At 55.1% G+C, this 21863-nt stretch overlaps 1 protein-coding gene across 1 annotated transcript; it reads left to right on the plus strand.

Annotated features, from left to right (window-relative positions):
- The first annotated feature begins 243 nt into the window (after positions 1–243).
- Positions 244–17279, plus strand: LOC144952176 (uncharacterized). Its single transcript, XM_078882578.1, has 4 exons — positions 244–344; positions 5526–7330; positions 12154–12205; positions 14195–17279. The coding sequence occupies exons 2-4, from the start codon at positions 5589–5591 to the stop codon at positions 14570–14572; spliced, it is 2172 nt and encodes a 723-aa protein (XP_078738704.1). The 5' UTR covers positions 244–344; positions 5526–5588; the 3' UTR covers positions 14573–17279.
- Positions 17280–21863: the final 4584 nt, after the last annotated feature.

The following is a 21863-nucleotide window of genomic DNA, read 5'->3' on the forward strand; positions in this document are numbered from 1 at the left end:
CCGCCACCACCGCCGCCCTCAGAAGCTTGTGCGCTGCCGCCATCTTAAAAAAGTCCGCCGCCTACTTTTTTTTAATCTTTAAAAAAAAAGAAACAGCGATTAAAGTCGCGGTAACTTAAAGATAACTTTCGATCAAAGTTACTCGCCGCGGGGTGGGGAGGGAGGCAACGTCGTCCCAACACTTGGAGACTCCGACGAACCATCGCCGGCTTCGCTCAAGGCGGTCGGGCAAGTACTACGGCCTGGGAACCCCTCGCCGCCCCTCGCCCCCTCCTCCCCGGCCGCGCGAGCCAGGCGACACCGTAGGCTTCGGCCTACCCCCCCTCGGTCTCTTGTAGCCCGAGGTAGGTTCGGTTGAGTTTAATCGTTGAGATGTTGAACGTTTTTAGGAGCTCGAGTGAGAGAGAAAGTAAAACGTGAGGAGAAGTTTACGGCTCTCACCACTTGGGAAGCGATTATGTCGATTGAACGGTGAAACGGGTTCCTTGTGTGGCAAAATGTCCTGAGTTTAGTGGGTTTAAGTGTCATGGGGTTAGTGTGTTTAAGTGTCGTGGGGTTAGTGGGTTTAAGTGTCGTGGGGTTAGTGGGTTTAAGTGTCGTGGGTTTAGTGAGTTTAAGTGTCGTGGGGTTAGTGAGTTTAAGTGTCGTGGGGTTAGTGGGTTTAAGTGTCTGGGGTTAGTGGGTTTAAGTGTCGTGGGTTTAGTGGGTTTAAGTGTCGTGGGGTTAGTGAGTTTAAGTGTCATGGGGTTAGTGGGTTTAAGTGTCGTGGGGTTAGTGGGTTTAAGTGTCGTGGGGTTAGTGGGTTTAAGTGTCATGGGGTTAGTGGGTTTAAGTGTCGTGGGTTTAGTGAGTTTAAGTGTCATGGGGTTAGTGGGTTTAACCGTCGTTCACTTGTTTGAGATGGGCAGAAGTTTACACTTAAACGGGCTGAATGGGTGCACTTTGCAGTGACCCTCATGGTTAACCGGTGCGTTAATTCGCCTGTTGACGGCACCTTGTTGAACTGCGTGGGCTGAGGCGCGTGGTAGAAGAGAGGGTGCCAGATGTTGACTACCTCTCCCGGTATGCAGGAGGTCGTGGGTTCGATTCCAGACCCTCACAATCCTGCTGCTGTATATTTGAAGTTTGCGTGTCTTTCATCATCGTCACGGTGGCTATGAGATGTTAACTCTCTCGCCTGGTATACAGGAGGTCGTGGGTTCAATGTCGATTCCTGACGATGCGTGTTTGTGCCAAGATGTTAACTACCTCGCCTGGTATGCAGGAGGGGGAGGGTTCAATCCCGAACCCTGACCATGCGTGTTTGTGCCGAGATGTTAACTCTCGCGCCTGGTATGCAGGAGAGCGTGGGTTCGATCCCGATCTCTGACGATGCGTGTATGTGCCAAGATGTTAACTACCTTGCCTGGTATGCAGGAGGGCGTGGGTTAAATCCTGAACCCTGACTATGTGTGTATGTGCCAAGATGTTAACTACCTCGCCTGGTATGCAGGAGGGCGTGGGTTCAATCCCGAACCCTGACTATGTGTGTATGTGCCGAGATGTGAACTACCTCGTCTGGTATGCAGGAGGTTGTGGGTTCGATCCCGAACTCTGACGATGCGTGAATGTGCCAAGATGTTAACTACCTCGCCTGATATGCAGGATGGTGTGGGTTCGATCCCTGACCCTGACTATGCGTGTATGTGCCAAGATGTTAACTACCTCGCCTGGTATGCAGGAGGGCGTGGGTTCAATCTTGAACCCTGACTATGTGTGTATGTGCCAAGATGTTAACTACCTCGCCGGGTATGCAGGAGGTCGTGGGTTCGATCCCGAACCCTGACCATGCGTGTATGTGGCGAGATGTTAACTACCTCGCCTGGTATGCAGGATGCCATGGGTTCAATTGCGGACCACGTCGCCTGCTGTATACTCAGAGTTTGCATGTCTCTCTCCCCGTGGTCGCGTGCATTTTCTCTCCGGGTCCTCCGGTTTTTCCCTCATTTATAATCAACGTCACGTGTAGAGCATTTGGCTACGGCTACAAATCTCCACTTGATGATGATGGTGATCTGCCGCCACTTGGTGGAGCTATCATTTGTGATAGCCAATTCGCTTCTGAAAAAGAGCTCCTGCACGGCAGGTCAGTGGGGCTTTCCGCCTGGTGTAAGATGAAAAGTGTTTCGTGATAGTTTAAGTTCATGGTGCGATGACAATGGCATAAGTGGCTTTTAGAAGAAAAAGCGAAAGTAAATACAGGTGACTCCTCTACTTAGAAACTTTCAGAGATTCGAACAAACCTGTCCCATATGTCCAGTTGCAGCAGCCTGGCGGTCGTGGCATCTACAGAACGTGAAGAACCAGTGGCATCTACATCTACAGAACGTGAAGAACCAGTGGCATCTACATCTGTAGAACGTGAAGAACCAGTGGCATCTACATCTGCAGAACGTGAAGAACCAGTGGCATCTACATCTGTAGAACGTGAAGAACCAGTGGCATCTACATCTACAGAACGTGAAGAACCAGTGGCATCTACATCTACAGAACGTGAAGAACCAGTGGCATCTACATCTGTAGAACGTGAATAACCAGTGGCATCTACATCTACAGAACGTGAAGAACCAGTGGCATCTACATCTACAGAACGTGAAGAACCAGTGGCATCTACATCTGTAGAACGTGAAGAACCAGTGGCATCTACATCTACAGAACGTGAAGAACCAGTGGCATCTACATCTACAGAACGTGAAGAACCAGTGGCATCTACATCTGTAGAACGTGAAGAACCAGTGGCATCTACATCTACAGAACGTGAAGAACCAGTGGCATCTACATCTGTAGAACGTGAAGAACCAGTGGCATCTACATCTGTAGAACGTGAAGAACCAGTGGCATCTACATCTGTAGAACGTGAAGAACCAGTGGCATCTACATCTACAGAACGTGAAGAACCAGTGGCATCTACATCTGTAGAATGTGAAGAACCAGTGGCATCTACATCTACAGAACGTGACGAACCAGTGGCATCTACATCTGCAGAACGTGAAGAACCAGTGGCATCTACATCTGTAGAACGTGAAGAACCAGTGGCATCTACATCTACAGAACGTGAAGAACCAGTGGCATCTACATCTGTAGAACGTGAAGAACCAGTGGCATCTACATCTGTAGAACGTGAAGAACCAGTGGCATCTACAGAACGTGAAGAACCAGTGGCATCTACATCTGTAGAACGTGAAGAACCAGTGGCATCTGCAGGAGATTATACAACTTTTACAGCCATTCCCCGTGTCAGTGTCGATGCCGTACAACACGTTTTGAATCGATTGCAGTCAAGTTGGACTTAGGAACACAGACATCTGGAACCTGACTCGTTCGTGAGTAGTCCCTGAAACAGGCGACGTTTCGGACAACAGCCCTTAGAAACCTATGGAGAGGAGTGCCAAAGACAAAGATCCCCCAGGTAGACTAAACAGACTTGTGGCAAGTCCTGTTAGTAGCGAGTAGTAGCAGCGTCGATGAAGGCTACCGGCACTGTGGCACACGAGGGGGTGGGTGGCCAGCACCACGCCCACCCGGCCGCCTTTGTCTCCCCAGTGCTAGCGATGTTCACTACTCACCGCACCGGGTACTCGTTTGAGGCGGAGTCGACCTAGGGGAGGTCCAAGGACCGGTAGAGATCATCGCTGTCACTGGCGGTGGTGGTGGCCGTGAGCGGGAGTCGAACTCGGGTCGCCGGGTTCGTAGCGCAGCGTGGCGATTATCTGAACCGGTGCCTGGGCCTCCCCTAGGTCGACTCGGCCTCAAACGAGTAACCTGGTGTGGCGCGTAGTAAACATCGCCACAGGGGAGACAAAGGTGGCCGGGCGTGGTGCTGGCCGCCCACCCCCTCGTGTGCCACAGTGCCGGTAGCCTTCACAGGTGCTGCTACTCGCTACCAAACAGCACTTGCCCCGACTGCCCGTGAAGGCTACACGGGGCATCTTTGTCTTTGTGTGTGCAGTTTTGGTGACTCATAACATCCCTTCCGGCAAGCAAGCCTGAGTCAAGACTCGAGGCTTTTGGGAATCAAACAGATGATTTTTGTGTGCTAATTCTTCTTGTTAACTTGAATTTTTACTCACTGTTCCGGTACGTGTAGAGTGATCGCGTGTATCTTTGTGAGTCTTCACTATCACACGTAGCTTTGTGAGTCTTCACTAACACACGTATCTTTAGTTAGTAATAATACCCATTGTTTAAATAATAGATAAACCTGATGTTGATGTCTCCGCCCTGCTTGTATCTCTCTCTGTGTGTGTGTCAGTGTCTCTCTCTGTGTGTGTGTCAGTGTCTCTCTGTGTGTGTGTCAGTGTCTCTCTCTGTGTGTGTCAGTGTCTCTCTCTGTGTGTGTCAGTGTCGTCACCACCATGGTGCATCAGCTGCTGGATGAAGGTCTCTGTGGTGACGACGATGATGACGTCTCTAGCTGGCGCGTGTATCTCTCTGTGTGTGTGTGTCAGTGTATCTCTCTCTGTGTGTGTGTCAGTGTCTCTCTCTGTGTGTGTCAGTGTCTCTCTGTGTGTGTGTCAGTGTCTCTCTGTGTGTGTGTCAGTGTCTCTCTCTGTGTGTGTCAGTGTCGTCACCACCATGGTGCATCAGCTGCTGGATGAAGGTCTCTGTGGTGACGACGATGATGACGTCTCTAGCTGGCGCGTGTATCTCTCTGTGTGTGTGTGTCAGTATATCTCTCTCTGTGTGTGTCAGTGTCTCTCTCTGTGTGTGTCAGTGTCTCTCTGTGTGTGTGTCAGTGTCTCTCTCTGTGTGTGTGTCAGTGTCTCTCTCTGTGTGTGTGTCAGTGTCGTCACCACCATGGTGTATCAGCTGCTGGATGAAGGTCTCTGTGGTGACGACGTTGATGACGTCTCTAGCTGGCGCGTGTATCTCTCTCTGTGTGTGTGTCAGTGTCTCTCTGTGTGTGTGTGTCAGTGTCTCTCTCTGTGTGTATGTCAGTGTCGTCACCACCATGGTGCATCAGCTGCTGGATGAAGGTCTCTGTGGTGACGACGATGATGACGTCTCTAGCTGGCGCGTGTATCTCTCTGTGTGTGTGTCAGTATATCTCTCTCTGTGTGTGTCAGTGTCTCTCTCTGTGTGTGTGTCAGTGTCTCTCTCTGTGTGTGTGTCAGTGTCTCTCTGTGTGTGTGTGTCAGTGTCTCTCTCTGTGTGTATGTCAGTGTCGTCACCACCATGGTGTATCAGCTGCTGGATGAAGGTCTCTGTGGTGACGACGATGATGATGTCGCGTGTTCTCTAATCCACGTGCTACTCTGTCTCTCTCGGTGTTACCGGCGAGCGAGCCCCTGATTGGGGAAACTCGCTCCCTTTGTTGTGGCGATGCGTCAACCTTGACCACCTGTCCTCCCCCCCCCCCCCCGTCTGTGCGTCTGCCTGTCCGTCTGCCTGTCTGTCCGTCTGCCTGACCGTCTGCCTGTCCGTGTGTCCGTCTGCCCGTCTGCCCGTCTGCCTGTCCGTGTGCCCGTCCGTCTCCTCCCGTGCAGCCGATAGAAAATCTGGCCCCGACTTCACCGCAGCTCCCCTCTTCATCCTCCTTCTCCTCCTCGATGGATCCCGGAGAATCCAGAGAGGTCCCTCCTCCTCCTCACCACCACCACCACCCTCCGTCGCCGCCCTCCTCCTCCTCCTCGTCGTCGTCGTCGTCCGAGGCGGCGACCGCCCCGGCCGTGGCTCAGCTGCGCAAGAAGAGCGGCTTCCAGATCACCAGCGTGGTGGTGCCGCCCCTACGGCCCGCCTCGGCCGCCAGCGTCGCCGACGACTCGGAGGGGGGCGAGGACGCGGAGACGGAGGCCGTCACCGCCTCGTCGTCGTCGTCGTCCGTGGCGGGGGTCGCCGGGGTCGCCGGGGTCACGGGGGTCGAGGGGGAGGGGAGCGCCACGACCGAGGAGGAGGAGAGGAAGCTCGATGGAGAGTCACGGACGCCGGATCTTGGGCAGCTGCAGCAGCTGCTGCAATACAACAGCAGCAGTGAGTGCCAGCAGCAGCAGTTGCAGCATCAGCAGCAACAACAGCAGCAGCATCAACAAAATCAGCAGCAGCAGTTGCAGCATCAACAACATCAGCAGCATCAGCATCAACAAAATCAGCTGCCGCAGTACAACAGCAGCAGTGAGTACCAACGGCAGCAGGAACATCAGCAGCAGCTGCAGTTGCAGCAGCAGTTGCAGCAACAGCAGCAGCAGCAACACAGTCATCTGGATAACAACCACCACCACCATCAGCAGCAGCAGTGGACTGCGGAACCTTCCTTCGTACAACCACCGCAACTACCGCAACCACCGCAACTACCGCAACCACCGCAAGCACCGCAACCACCACAGCCATCGGCAGCGTTTACAAACGGTACCGCTGCTGCTGCGTCTGCTGCTCCGTCTGCTGCTGCTGCAACAACAACAACAACCGCCGACGTTGCTGCTGCCACTGCCGCCGCTGCTGCTGCTTCTGCCTCCGCTTCGGCCGCTGCTGCTGCTGCTGCTTCACTGGACTCGGCTCCTCGTTCGCCTGCTGCTGCTGCTGCTGCGGCCGCCGCCTGCTACACCACAGCGGCGTCGCCACGTCCCACGCCCACCACCACCGACGCCTCCTCGGCCACCGCCACCGCCGTGGAAGCGTGCGGCGGCGGCGACGACGGGCGCAGAAGTTCCATCGGTTGCGTGCAACTCGCGCCGCCCACAACACCGGCGGCACGGGGAGACGTCCGGCCGTGCGCGGAACTCTGCGACGGTTGCTTGCAACCGGCTGCCGCGGCGACGACGACGGTCGCCGCGACGACGGTCGCTGCGGCGACGGTCGCCACGGCGACGGCGCAGAACCCGTCGCGGTTCCGCGTGGTCAAGCTGGACTCGGAGCACATCGTGCCGTACCGGCGGGGACGCTGGACTTGCTCGGACTTTCACGAGAGGGATCCGTCCCTGTACCACCACCACCACCACTATCAGCACCACCACCACCACCTGCTGCACCATCAGAATCAGCAGCAGCAGCAGTTTCAACAGCTGCAGAACAGCCTTCATCTCCATCACCAGCAGCAGCAGCAGCATCACCACGGCACCGTGGCCAATCACATCAGCATCATCGACTGCGACGTCGCTGCCTTTCGCCGCCTGTCTCTGCCCACCGAGACGGAGATCTCGCTGGCGCAGGTGCAGCACCTGCAGCAGCTGCACCTGCAGCAGCAGCAGCAGCATGAGCTGTTGCTGCAGCAGCAGCAGCTGCAGCAGCAGCAGCAGAGTGACGGACAGGTGGACGGGTTGATTCAGAGTCTGCCGTTGGACGGGGAAGATGAGAGGTGAGGGGTCAAGCGGTTGTTGTGTCTGTGTGTGTGTCTGTGTGTGAGTGTGTGTCTGTGTGTCTGTCTGTGTGTGAGTGTCTGTGTCTGAGTGTGTGTCTGTGTGTGTGTCTGTGTGTCTGTCTGTGTGAGTGTCTGTGTCTGGCCTGGCACAAGCGTCGTGGTGACGTCACCGCCACTTAGTGGCGAATGGCGGTTGTTGTTGTGTCTGTGTGTGTGTGGCTGTGTGTGTGAGTGTCTGTTTGTCTGTGTTTGTGTCTGTGTGTGTGTGTGTTTGTGTGAGTGTCTGTGTGCTACGAACCCGGTGACCCAAGTTCGATCCCGCTCACGGCCAATACCAGTGACGATTATCTAAACCCGGTTCTGGGCCTGCCCTAGGTCGACTCAGGCTCAAATGAGTACCTGGTGCGATGTCCAAATATCGCCGCGAGGGAGACAAAGGCGGCCGGGCGTGGGGCTGGCCACCCACCCCCTCATTGTGCCGTTCCTGCCTTTATAGGTGCTCGCTAACAGCACTTGCCCCAACAGTATGTTAAGGCTACATGGGGGATCTTTGTGTGTGAGAGTGCGTGTACATACGTGTGTGTGTGTCGTCTAAAGTGTGTGGCATTCCGCAGGATTGTAAGGATGCCCTGGTGGTCCCCCTCTTTAAGAAGGGGGACCGCACAGACTGTAACAACTACAGGGGCATCTCACTCCTCAGGTCCTGGCAAGGATGATTCAACATCGCCTTGCCAGGCACGCTGAGGAGAGGCTTGCGGAGCCCCAATGCGGTTTCAGGAAAGGGCGGTCCTGCACAGATGCCATATTTTATGTCCGTCTGCTACAGCAGAGGTGTAGGGAATTCCAACAAGACCTACATCTCTGCTTTATCGACCTGGTGAAGGCCTATGATACCATCAGTAGGCCTGGGCTCTGGGTTGTTCTTCGTGCTTTCGGAGTCCCTGACCCTCTGCTCACGATCATTAAGGACCTTCATGATGGTGAGCGGGCCCGGGTGAAACTACGTGGCCGGGAGTCGGAGCCATTCCATGTACACCTTGGGGTGCGACAGGGATGTCCTCTGGCTCCCACATTATTTAACATCATCTTTGATCACGTAGTCCGAGAAGCTTTCCATGACTGTACCGGAGGAATTTCCATCTGATACAGATGCGAATGGGAGGCTGATCGATGCCCGGGTGCGGTCAAGGGATGGCTCCCTATTGGTCAACCACGTTATGTATGCCGATGATCAGGTGATTGCCGCTCATTCAAAGGAGGAGTTGGAGGCGCTGCTGCTGAACCTGGAGCATGCCGCTAAGAGGTGGGGCCTTACCATCAGCCCCACCAAAACTAAGCACCTGCCTGGGTATTTTGTACCATCGGACACTCCACCCCCACAGCTCCAAATCAGTGATGGGGCAGTTGTGGAGAGAGTTTCCCATACCTGGGCAGTGTGCTTATGACCAGCTCCAGTTTGACCGCAGAGGTCTCACTCCGAATCAGTCGAGCGGCATTATCTTTTCATCGGCTGCGTAACGCTGTGTGGAAGCTACCTGGTCTGTCGCTTCACACTAAATGCACCTAGCCTGGCACAGCAGCAGTCAACCTGTGGCACCTGCAGGGTCTGTCCCGTGACAACCTCCTCGTGCACCTAGCCTGGCACAGCAGCAGTCAACTCGTAACACCTGCAGGGTCTGTCCCATGACCACCTCCTCGTGCACCTAGCCTGGCACAGCAGCAGTCAACCCACGGCACCTGGGTCTGTCCCGTGACCTCGGAGTGCACCTAGCCTGGCGCGAGCGTTGCCGTTGTTGTGCGGTGCCGGAGTGGTGGTGCAGCGGTTAGCCCCACGCTGCGCTACGAACCCGGCTATGACCCGAGTTCGATTCCCGCTCACGGCCACCAACACCACCAGTGACGATTATCTGAACGGGTCCTGGGCCTCTCCTAGGTCGACTCAGCCTCAAATGAGTACCTGGTGCGGTGTGTAGTGAACATCGCCACTGGGGAGACAAAGGCGGCCGGGCGTGGTGCTGGCCACCCACCCCCTCGTGTGCCACAGTGCCGGTAGCCTTCACAGGTGCTGCTGGTACCGCTACTAACAGCACTTGCCCCTACAGTCTGTTAAGGCTACACGGGGGATCTTTGTATTTGTGTACGTATATATAGCGGTATGGATGTGTGTACTGTGTGTGTGTAGGGTATGAATGTGTGTGTGTAGGGTGTGTGTGTGTGTAGGGTGTGTGTGTGTGTAGGGTGTGAATGTGTGTATGTGTGTAGGGTGTGTGTATGTAGGGTGTGTGTGTGTATGTGTGTGTAGGGTGTGAATGTGTGTATGTGTGTGTAGGGTGTGTGTGTGTAGGGTGTGTGTGTGTGTGTAGGGTGTGTGTGTGTGTGTGTAGGGTGTGTGTGTATGTGTGTAGGGTGTGTGTGTAGGGTGTGTGTGTGTGTGTAGGGTGTGTGTGTGTGTGTGTAGGGTGTGTGTGTATGTGTGTAGGGTGTGTGTGTAGGGTGTGTGTGTGTGTATGTATCTATAACTATAAAAGGGAAATTCGTGAATATGTGTGTCTGTTCAAAATGTTTAGCGTACTTCCCGACATGCAACAAACTTGACATTTGCCATGTGGGTATTTTCCAGACTCTGTACACCATGCAAGCATTATTAAAATAGACCTTTTTTTTCGTAATCTTTGCACGGGAAGTTAGCTGTGACGTCACATCTGTCACGTGACCCGCGCACACGCGGCGGTTAGCGCTACGCTGACCTACGAACCCGGCGACCCGAGTTCGATTCCCGCTCACGGCCAACACCGGTGACGATTATTTGAACCGCTCCTGGGCCTCCCCTAGGTCGACTCAGCCTCAAATGAGTAACTGGGGCAGTGTGTAAACAAAGCCACTGGGGAGACAAAGGCGGCCGGGCGTGGTGCTGGCCACCCCACCCCCTCGTGTGCCACAGTGCCGGTAGCCTTCATAGGTGCTGCTCGCTAGCTGCACTTGCCCCTACAGTCTGTTCAGGCTATACGGGGGATCAATGTTTTTTATAGGGTATATATGTGTGTGTGTATAGGGTATGTGTGTGTGTGTATAGGGTATGTATATGTGTGTGTATGTGTATCTGTGTGTCTGTATGTGTGTATAGGGTGTGTATGTGTGTGAATGTGTGTGTATGTGTGTATATATATAGGGTATATATATGTGTGTGTGTGTGTATGGTATATGGTATGTATATGTGTGTCTGTGTGTGTGTATATAGGGTATGTAGTGTATATATATAGGGTATGTATATGTGTATGTATATATATGTGTGTGTATAGGGTGTATGTGTATCTGTGTGTCTGTGTGTGTGTATAGGGTGTGAATGTGTGTGAATGTGTATATATATAGGGTATATATATATGTGTGTGTGTATATGGTATGTATATGTGTGTCTGTATGTGTGTGTATAGGGTATGTATATATGTATATGTGTCTGTGTGTGTGTGTATATGTGTATAGGGTGTGTATGTGTGTGTATGTGTATCTGTGTGTCTGTGTGTGTGTATGTGTGTATAGGGTGTGTATGTGTGTGTATAGGGTGTGTATCTGTGTGTCTGTGTGTGTGTATGTGTGTAAGGGATCACTGATTGGCCACGGAAAGGGGCGGTTGTTGCTATTCCTACCACAGCCACACCCCCAGCCTCCTGCAGCCACCGAGCCTGAAGTCATGGGTTCAAGCCCTGGGTCTGGGTCTCTGTGCCCAAGTCACTGAGCCTGAAGTCCTGGGTTCAAGCCCTGGGTCTGGGTCTCTGTGCCAAAGCCACTGAGCTTGAAGTCCTGGGTTGAAGCCCTGGGTCTGGGTCTCTGTGTCCAGGTCACTGAGTCTGAAGTCCTGGGTTCAAGCCCTGGGTCTGGGTCTCTGTGCCCAAGACACTGAGCTTGACGTCCTGGGTTCAAGCCCTGGGTCTGGGTCTCTGTGTTCAAGCCACTGAGCTTGAAGTCCTGGGTTCAAGCCCTGGGTCTGGGTCTCTGTGCCCAAGTCACTGAGCTTGAAGTCCTGGGTTCGAGCCCTGGGTCTGGGTCTCTGTGTCCAGGTCACTGAGTCTGAAGGCCTGGGTTCAAGCTCTGGGTCTGGGTCTCTGTGTGCAAGTCACTGAGCTTGAAGTCCTGGGTTCAAGCCCTGGGTCTGGGTCTCTGTGTTCAAGCCACTGAGCTTGAAGTCCTGGGTTCAAGCCCTGGGTCTGGGTCTCTGTGCCCAAGCCACTGAGCTTGAAGTCCTGGGTTCAAGCCCTGGGTCTGGGTCTCTGTGTCCAGGACACTGAGCTTGACGTCCTGGGTTCAAGCCCTGGGTCTGGGTCTCTGTGTTCAAGCCACTGAGCTTGAAGTCCTGGGTTCAAGCCCTGGGTCTGGGTCTCTGTGCCCAAGTCACTGAGTTTGAAATCCTGGGTTCAAGCCCTGGGTCTGCGTCTCTGTGTCCAGGTCACTGAGTCTGAAGGCCTAGGTTCAAGCCCTGGGTCTGGGTCTCTGTGTGCAAGTCACTGAGCTTGAAGTCCTGGGTTCGAGCCCTGGGTCTGGGTCTCTGTGTTCAAGTCACTGAGCTTGAAGCCCTGATTTCAAGCCCTGGGTCTGGGTCTCTGTGCCCAAGACACTGAGCTTGACGTCCTGGGTTCAAGCCCTGGGTCTGGGTCTCTGTGTGTCTCAGGGGGTTCACGATGGCCGTGTCCAAGTCACTGAGGCCTAGGTTCGAGCCCCCGTGTACCCTGCAAGAGACTGTCTACCAGGCGAGGTAGTTAACATCTCGGAGGCACCGTGGTTGAGAGGGGGTGGGTGGCTGTCTCTGTGTGTGGTGTGCCGTGCAGTGCCTCTGGAGCCAGCGTGGTGGCCATCGACAACAAGATTGAGCAGGCGATGGTGAGGAGCGGTCACGGCACCACCACCACCACGGCAGCCACGGCACCACCACTCCGGCAGCAACGCACCGGCCACACCAAACCACCGCAACACGAGCTGCACCAACCACACCAACCACACTAGCAACGCTCACCACGCTCACCATGCTCACCGCAATACCCACACTCAACCACAATACCCACACTCACCACGCTCACCACGCTCACCATGCTCACCACGCTCACCACGCTCACCACACTCACCTGACCACACTAAATGCACCAACCACACTAACTAGTCTGAGCAATGCAAGTCTATGGGCAGTGCTGAGTCTATGGGCAGTGCTGAGTCTATGGGCAATGTTAGTCTATGGGCAGTGTTGAGTCTATGGGGCAGTGTTGAGTCTATGGGCAGTGTTGAGTCTATGGGCAGTGTTGAGTCTATGGGCAGTGTTGAGTCTATGGGCAGTGTTGAGTCTATGGTGCAGTGTTGAGTCTATGGTGCAGTGTTGAGTCTATGGGCAGTGTTGAGTCTATGGTGCAGTGTTGAGGTTATGGTGCAGTGTTGAGTCTATGGGCAGTGTTGAGTCTATGGGGCAGTGTTGAGCAGAGGTGTGGACTCGAGTCATGTGACTTGGACTCGAGTCAGACTCGAGTCATGAATTTGATGACTTGCGACTCGACTTGGACTTGCATAACAATGACTTTGTCCCACCTCTGGTGTTGAGTCTATGGGCAGTGTTGAGTCTATGGTGCAGTGTTGAGTCTATGGTGCAGTGTTGAGTCTATGGGCAGTGTTGAGTCTATGGGCAGTGTTGAGTCTATGGTGCAGTGTTGAGTCTATGGGCAGTGTTGAGTCTATGGTGCAGTGTTGAGTCTATGGTGCAGTGTTGAGTCTATGGTGCAGTGTTGAGTCTATGGTACAGTGTTGAGTCTATGGGCAGTGTTGAGTCTATGGGGCAGTGTTGAGTCTATGGGCAGTGTTAGTCTATGGTGCAGTGCTGAGTCTATGGGCAATGTTAGTCTATGGGCAGTGTTGAGTCTATGGGCAGTGTTGAGTCTATGGGGCAGTGTTGAGTCTATGGGCAGTGTTGAGTCTATGGTGCAGTGTTGAGTCTATGGTGCAGTGTTGAGTCTATGGGCAGTGTTGAGTCTATGGGCAGTGTTGAGTCTATGGTGCAGTGTTGAGTCTATGGGCAGTGTTGAGTCTATGGTGCAGTGTTGAGTCTATGGTGCAGTGTTGAGTCTATGGTGCAGTGTTGAGTCTATGGTACAGTGTTGAGTCTATGGGCAGTGTTGAGTCTATGGTGCAGTGTTGAGTCTATGGTGCAGTGTTGAGTCTATGGTACAGTGTTGAGTCTATGGTGCAGTGTTGAGTCTATGGTACAGTGTTGAGTCTATGGGCAGTGTTGAGTCTATGGGGCAGTGTTGAGTCTATGAGCAGTGTTAGTCTATGGGCAGTATTGAGTCTATGGGCAGTGTTGAGTCTATGGTGCAGTGCTGAGTCTATGGGCAGTGTTAGTCTATGGGCAGTATTGAGTCTATGGGCAGTGTTGAGTCTATGGGCAGTGTTGAGTCTATGGGCAGTGTTGAGTCTATGGGCAGTGTTGAGTCTATGGGGCAGTGTTGAGTCTATGGGCAATGTTAGTTTATGGGTAGTGTTAGTCTATGGGCAGTGTTAGTCTATGGGCAGTGTTAGTCTATGGGCAGTGTTAGTCTATGGGCAATGCAAGTCTATGGGCAATGTTAGTCTATGGGCAATGTTAGTCTATGGGCAGTGTTAGTCTATGGGCAGTGTTGAGTCTATGGGCAATGTGAGTCTATGGGCAATGTGAGTCTATGGGCAATGTAATTCCATGGGCAGTGTGAGTCTATGGGCAGTGTTAGTCTGCGGGCAATGCAACTGAATGGGCAATGCGAGTCTGTGGGCAATGCAGGTAAGGTCCTTACCTGGTCTTGCTTACAAACCTCTCTGCTCCCCCACCCCCCGCCCCGCCCCCCCCGTGTGCAGGACCTGGTGAAGTCGCACCTGATGTTCGCGGTGCGTGAGGAGGTGGAGGTGCTACAGGAGCAGATCAAGGAGCTGCTGGAGAAGAACGTGCAGCTGGAGACTGAGAACCGTCTCCTGCGCAGCCTCGCCTCCCACGAACAGCTGCTGCAGGTCACCGCCTCCGCCACGCCTACGCAACCGCTGCAACTCGCGCAACCGTCGCAACCGACGCAACCGATGCAACCGCCGCAACCGTCGCAACCGGCTCAACCGATGCAACCGGCGCAACTGATGCAACCGCCGCAACCGACGCAACCGCCGCAACCGTCGCAACCGGCGCAACCGATGCAACCCGCGCAACCGGCGGCATCGCCAGCAATCGGTTGGCAGGTTTCGTAAGGAGGACGATCTGAGCCGTCGGTCGGTTGGGTGGGGAGGGGGGGGGTGGGAAACAAGACCCACAGAAAAATCTGAGACTTGTCGACACGTGAATTGTCGTCGTCGTCTGAAGGAGGTGGAGGAGGAAGAATGAATAAGAAGATAATTATTATATATTTTTGTTGCAACGCGTCGTTTGATACCGGTTTAAGAGGCATATTTAAATCGCTTTCTCCGGTTCACTTCTCTGCCCGTCTTCTAATCGGCCGTCGGTGAGTTTGGAGTTTGAATTTGTTGTCGATGTTTTTGTGAGAAGGAGGATCCGCGCGCGGCGGTTGTTGTGGAGGGGTCGTCGGTGTGACCGTGCCTTCTGGTGCGGACGTGTGCCGCTTAAAGTGTTTCCTGGACGTGTCTGACGGGCGCTGTTAACCCGGAGATCTCCGTGTGTCTCTGACGACACGGCCATTGTGAGTCTCTCTGTGAGAGAGAGACACCCAGACCCAGTGTCTCTGTGTCTCTGACACGGCCATTGTGAGAGAGAGACACCCAGACCCAGTGTCTCAGTGTCTCTGACACGGCCATTGTGAGTCTCCCCTGTGAGAGAGAGACACCCAGACCCAGTGTCTCAGTGTCTCTGACACGGCCATTGTGAACCTCCCCTGTGAGAGAGAGAGACACCCAGACCCAGTGTCTCAGTGTCTCTGACACGGCCATTGTGAGAGAGAGACACCCAGACCCAGTGTCTCAGTGTCTCTGACACGGCCATTGTGAGTCTCCCCTGTGAGAGAGAGAGACACCCAGACCCAGTGTCTCAGTGTCTCTGACACGGCCATTGTGAACCTCCCCTGTGAGAGAGAGAGACACCCAGACCCAGTGTCTCAGTGTCTCTGACACGGCCATTGTGAACCTCCCCTGTGAGAGAGAGAGGGACACCCAGACCCAGTGTCTCAGTGTCTCTGACACGGCCATTGTGAGTCTCTCTGTGAGAGAGAGAGAGACACCCAGACCCAGTGTCTCAGTGTCTCTGACACGGCCATTGTGAACCCCTCCTGTGAGAGAGAGGGACACCCAGACCCAGTGTCTCAGTGTCTCTGACACGGCCATAGTGAGTCTCTCTGTGAGAGAGAGAGAGACACCCAGACCCAGTGTCTCAGTGTCTCTGACACGGCCATTGTGAACCCCTCCTGTGAGAGAGAGGGACACCCAGACCCAGTGTCTCAGTGTCTCTGACACGGCCATTGTGAACCCCTCCTGTGAGAGAGAGAGGGACACCCAGACCCAGTGTCTCAGTGTCTCTGACACGGCCATTGTGAGTCTCCCCTGTGAGAGAGAGAGACACCCAGACCCAGTGTCTCAGTGTCTCTGACACGGCCATTGTGAACCCCTCCTGTGAGAGAGAGAGGGACACCCAGACCCAGTGTCTCAGTGTCTCTGACACGGCCATTGTGAGTCTCCCCTGTGAGAGAGAGGGACACCCAGACCCAGTGTCTCAGTGTCTCTGACACGGCCATTGTGAACCCCTCCTGTGAGAGAGAGAGAGACACCCAGTGTCTCTGTGTCTCTGACACGGCCATAGTGAGTCTCTCTGTGAGAGAGAGAGAGACACCCAGACCCAGTGTCTCAGTGTCTCTGACACGGCCATTGTGAGAGAGAGACACCCAGTCCCAGTGTCTCAGTGTCTCTGACACGGCCATTGTGAACCCCTCCTGTGAGAGAGAGAGAGACACCCAGTGTCTCTGTGTCTCTGACACGGCCATAGTGAGTCTCTCTGTGAGAGAGAGAGAGACACCCAGACCCAGTGTCTCTGTGTCTCTGACACGGCCATTGTGAACCCCTCCTGTGAGAGAGAGAGGGACACCCAGACCCAGTGTCTCAGTGTCTCTGACACGGCCATTGTGAACCCCTCCTGTGAGAGAGAGGGACACCCAGACCCAGTGTCTCTGTGTCTCTGACACGGCCATTGTGAACCCCTCCTGTGAGAGAGAGAGGGACACCCAGACCCAGTGTCTCTGTGTCTCTGACACGGCCATTGTGAACCCCTCCTGTGAGAGAGAGAGGGACACCCAGACCCAGTGTCTCTGTGTCTCTGACACGCCATTGTGAACCCCTCCTGTGAGAGAGAGACACCCAGACCCAGTGTCTCTGTGTCTCTGACACGGCCATTGTGAGTCTCTCTGTGAGAGAGAGAGACACCCAGACCCAGTGTCTCTGACACGGCCATTGTGAACCTCCCCTGTGAGAGAGAGAGAGAGACACCCAGACCCAGTGTCTCAGTGTCTCTGACACGGCCATCGTGAACCCCCTCAGAGAGAAAGGCAGAGACACCTGTAACAGCAGTGTCTTTGTACACACGCGCACAAGAACAACAGCACAACACCCCATTCCGTCTGTTTTAATTTCAAACTCATTTACTCTCCGCGTATGAATTGAACCGCCGCCGCCGCCATCGTTATAAGAAGTATTTTATAAGTTGTTGTGTTTTGTCGTAAGGGTTGTGAGCAGGTTGTGTTTTTTTGTACATTTTTGTTTACTTTAAACTGACAAATTTTATAATGCGGCAGCAGCAGCAGCATTGCAAATAGGGCCAAACCACTGTCACTCAAACGCTCACCCGCTCACCATGTGAGCCAATCACCGCCACCACCACTCACCAAGCGAGCCAATCACCGCCACCACCACTCACCATACGAGCCAATCACCACCACCGCTCACCATGTGAGCCAATCACCGCCACCACCACTCACCATACGAGCCAATCACCACCACCACTCACCATACGAGCCAATCACCACCACCACTCACCACGCGAGCCAATCACCACCACCACTCACCACGCGACCCATTCACCACCACCACTCACCACGCGAGCCAATCACCACCACCACTCACCACGCGACCCATTCACCACCACCACTCACCACGCGAGCCAATCACCACCACCACTCACCACGCGAGCCAATCACCACCACCACTCACCACGCGAGCCAATCACCACCACCACTCACCACGCGACCCATTCACCACCACCACTCACCACGCGAGCCAATCACCACCACCACTCACCACGCGAGCCAATCACCACCACCACTCACCACGCGAGCCAATCACCACCACCACTCACCACGCGAGCCAATCACCACCACCACTCACCACGCGACCCATTCACCACCACCACTCACCACGCGAGCCAATCACCACCACCACTCACCACGCGAGCCAATCACCACCACCACTCACCATACGAGCCAATCACCACCACCACTCACCACGCGAGCCAATCACCACCACCACTCACCACGCGAGCCAATCACCACCACCACTCACCACGCGACCCATTCACCACCACCACTCACCACGCGAGCCAATCACCACCACCACTCACCACGCGACCCATTCACCACCACCACTCACCACGCGACCCATTCACCACCACCACTCACCACGCGAACCATTCACCACCACCACTCACCACGCGAACCATTCACCACCACCACTCACCACGCGACCCATTCACCACCACCACTCACCACGCGAACCATTCACCACCACCGCTCACCACGCGACCCATTCACCACCACCACTCACCACGCGAACCATTCACCACCACCACTCACCACGCGACCCATTCACCACCACCACTCACCACGCGACCCATTCACCACCACCACTCACCACGCGACCCATTCACCACCACCACTCACCACGCGACCCATTCACCACCACCGCTCACCACGCGACCCATTCACCACCACCACTCACCACGCGACCCATTCACCACCACCACTCACCACGCGACCCATTCACCACCACCACTCACCACGCGACCCATTCACCACCACCACTCACCACGCGACCCATTCACCACCACCGCTCACCACGCGACCCATTCACCACCACCACTCACCACGCGACCCATTCACCACCACCACTCACCACGCGACCCATTCACCACCACCACTCACCACGCGACCCATTCACCACCACCGCTCACCACGCGACCCATTCACCACCACCACTCACCACTCACCACGCGACCCATTCACCACCACCACTCACCAAGCGAACCAATCACCACTCACCACTCACCACGCGACCCATTCACCACCACCACTCACCACGCGACCCATTCACCACCACCACTCACCACGCGACCCATTCACCACCACCACTCACCACGCGACCCATTCACCACCACCACTCACCACGCGACCCATTCACCACCACCACTCACCACGCGACCCATTCACCACCACCACTCACCACGCGACCCATTCACCACCACCGCTCACCACGCGACCCATTCACCACCACCACTCACCACGCGACCCATTCACCACCACCACTCACCACGCGACCCATTCACCACCACCACTCACCACGCGACCCATTCACCACCACCACTCACCACGCGACCCATTCACCACCACCACTCACCACGCGACCCATTCACCACCACCGCTCACCACGCGACCCATTCACCACCACCACTCACCACGCGACCCATTCACCACCACCACTCACCACGCGACCCATTCACCACCACCACTCACCACGCGACCCATTCACCACCACCGCTCACCACGCGACCCATTCACCACCACCACTCACCACTCACCACGCGACCCATTCACCACCACCACTCACCAAGCGAACCAATCACCACCACCACTCACCACTCACCACGCGACCCATTCACCACCACCACCGCTCACCCATTCACCACCACCGCTCACCCATTCACCACCACCGCTCACCCATTCACCACCACCGCTCACCCATTCACCACCACCACCGCTCACCCAATCACCACCACCGCTCACCCATTCACCACCACCGCTCACCCATTCACCACCACCGCTCACCCATTCACCACCACCACTCACCCATTCACCACCACCGCTCACCCATTCACCACCACCACTCACCCATTCACCACCACCACCGCTCACCCATTCACCACCACCGCTCACCCATTCACCACCACCACTCACCCATTCACCACCACCGCTCACCCATTCACCACCACCACTCACCCATTCACCACCACCGCTCACCCATTCACCACCACCGCTCACCCAATCACCACCACCGCTCACCCATTCACCACCACCGCTCACCCATTCACCACCACCGCTCACCCATTCACCACCACCACTCACCCATTCACCACCACCGCTCACCCAATCACCACCACCACTCACCCATTCACCACCACCGCTCACCCATTCACCACCACCACTCACCCATTCACCACCACCGCTCACCCAATCACCACCACCACTCACCCATTCACCACCACCGCTCACCCATTCACCACCACCGCTCACCCATTCACCACCACCACCGCTCACCCAATCACCACCACCGCTCACCCATTCACCACCACCACTCACCCATTCACCACCACCGCTCACCCATTCACCACCACCGCTCACCCATTCACCACCACCACCGCTCACCCATTCACCACCACCGCTCACCCATTCACCACCACCGCTCACCCAATCACCACCACCGCTCACCCATTCACCACCACCGCTCACCCATTCACCACCACCACCGCTCACCCATTCACCACCACCACTCACCCATTCACCACCACCACTCACCCATTCACCACCACCGCTCACCCATTCACCACCACCACCGCTCACCCATTCACCACCACCGCTCACCCATTCACCACCACCGCTCACCCATTCACCACCACCGCTCACCCATTCACCACCACCACCGCTCACCCATTCACCACCACCGCTCACCCATTCACCACCACCGCTCACCCATTCACCACCACCACTCACCCATTCACCACCACCGCTCACCCAATCACCACCACCGCTCACCCATTCACCACCACCGCTCACCCATTCACCACCACCGCTCACCCATTCACCACCACCGCTCACCACGCGACCCATTCACCACCACCGCTCACCCACTTACCATTCAAGCCATGTTCTATCTACTGCTGCTGTTGCTGCTGCATTGGCACCACACGCGCCTACACAACCAAGCCTTATTCACAGCCACTACCACCACCACTACAACCACCACCACCACCACCGTCTTCCTGTGCTAGAAGCCATCACGACCACCACAACCACCACTGCCTCAACCACAACCACCTCAACCACCACCGTTCTACTGCGCTAGAAACCACAACCAACACCACCACAACCACCACCTCAACCACCACCTCAACCACCACCACAACCACCACCTCAACCACCACCACAACCACCACCACAACCACCACTACAACCATCACCACAACCACCACAACCACCACCACTACAACCATCACCTCCACCAGCGTCTTCCTGTGCTAGAAGCCATCACGACCACCACCACTAGAACCACCACCACTAGAACCACCACCACAACCACAACCACCACCTCAACCATAACCACCACCTCAACCACCACCTCAACCACCACCACAACCACCACCACAACCACCACTACAACCATCACCACAACCACCACAACCACCACCACTACAACCATCACCTCCACCAGTGTCTTCCTGTGCTAGAAGCCATCACGACCACCACCACTAGAACCACCACCACAACCACCACCACCACTACAACCACCACCACAACCACCACCACCGCCATCCTCCTCTGGGGTGCTGTCTATGCCACGTGCCATCATGCCCTCCGCCATCTCACGTTGTCGTTGGCCTACTCTTCCGTTTTGCCGGCTGGACCTAATTATAAACAAGGTTAATATTTCACTTTTTTTTTTGCTTTAATGTTACACGCCCGTTTAGGGCCTTCGGTGATTATACATTTTCGTTGTTGTTGTTGTTGTTGGTTTGTCGGCGTCATCGTCGTCGTTATCGTTGTTGTCGCGTTAAAAACAATTCCACTGTCAGTATTTCCTCCTGGCCATGCAATCCGCTGTGGGTTTTTTTTCTAAATCACAGTCCGTCCCGCCAACCCCCTCCCCCCCCTCCCCCCCATTAAACTATTTAACTTTATTATTTTTTAAAGATTTTCAACCAGGTTTGTTAAGGTGCCCTTCCCACCCAGCTGCACACACACACACTGAGCTGACACCTTAGCTGCTGGACATCTGTGAACGGAGAGCTTTTTTCGCGCATCGCATTCCTCCGGTTTGAATTAAACAATATCTATCCGTCTGTCATTCACGTCCTCATTGGAGCGCTGCTTCCCCGCCCGTCGCGAACGATTGCTCGTCCCAGTGACGTCATCGTCGACATCGGAGACATCGTCGCCGAGACATCGGTGACGTCATCGTCGCCGAGACATCGGTGACGTCATCGTCGACATCGTCCGCGTGG

The sequence above is a fragment of the Lampetra fluviatilis genome, chromosome 66 (genome assembly GCF_964198595.1).
Source record: "Lampetra fluviatilis chromosome 66, kcLamFluv1.1, whole genome shotgun sequence".
NCBI classification, from domain to species: Eukaryota; Metazoa; Chordata; class Hyperoartia; order Petromyzontiformes; family Petromyzontidae; genus Lampetra; species Lampetra fluviatilis.

Coding starts and splice junctions, on each gene's coding strand:
- LOC144952176 (XM_078882578.1), top strand. CDS start 5,589: ATGGATCCCGGAGAATCCAGAGAGGTCCCTCCTCCTCCTCACCACCAC. Junction 7,331..12,153: donor TTGGACGGGGAAGATGAGAG/GTGAGGGGTCAA, acceptor TGTGCCGTGCAG/TGCCTCTGGAGCCAGCGTGG. Junction 12,206..14,194: donor ACAAGATTGAGCAGGCGATG/GTGAGGAGCGGT, acceptor CCCCGTGTGCAG/GACCTGGTGAAGTCGCACCT.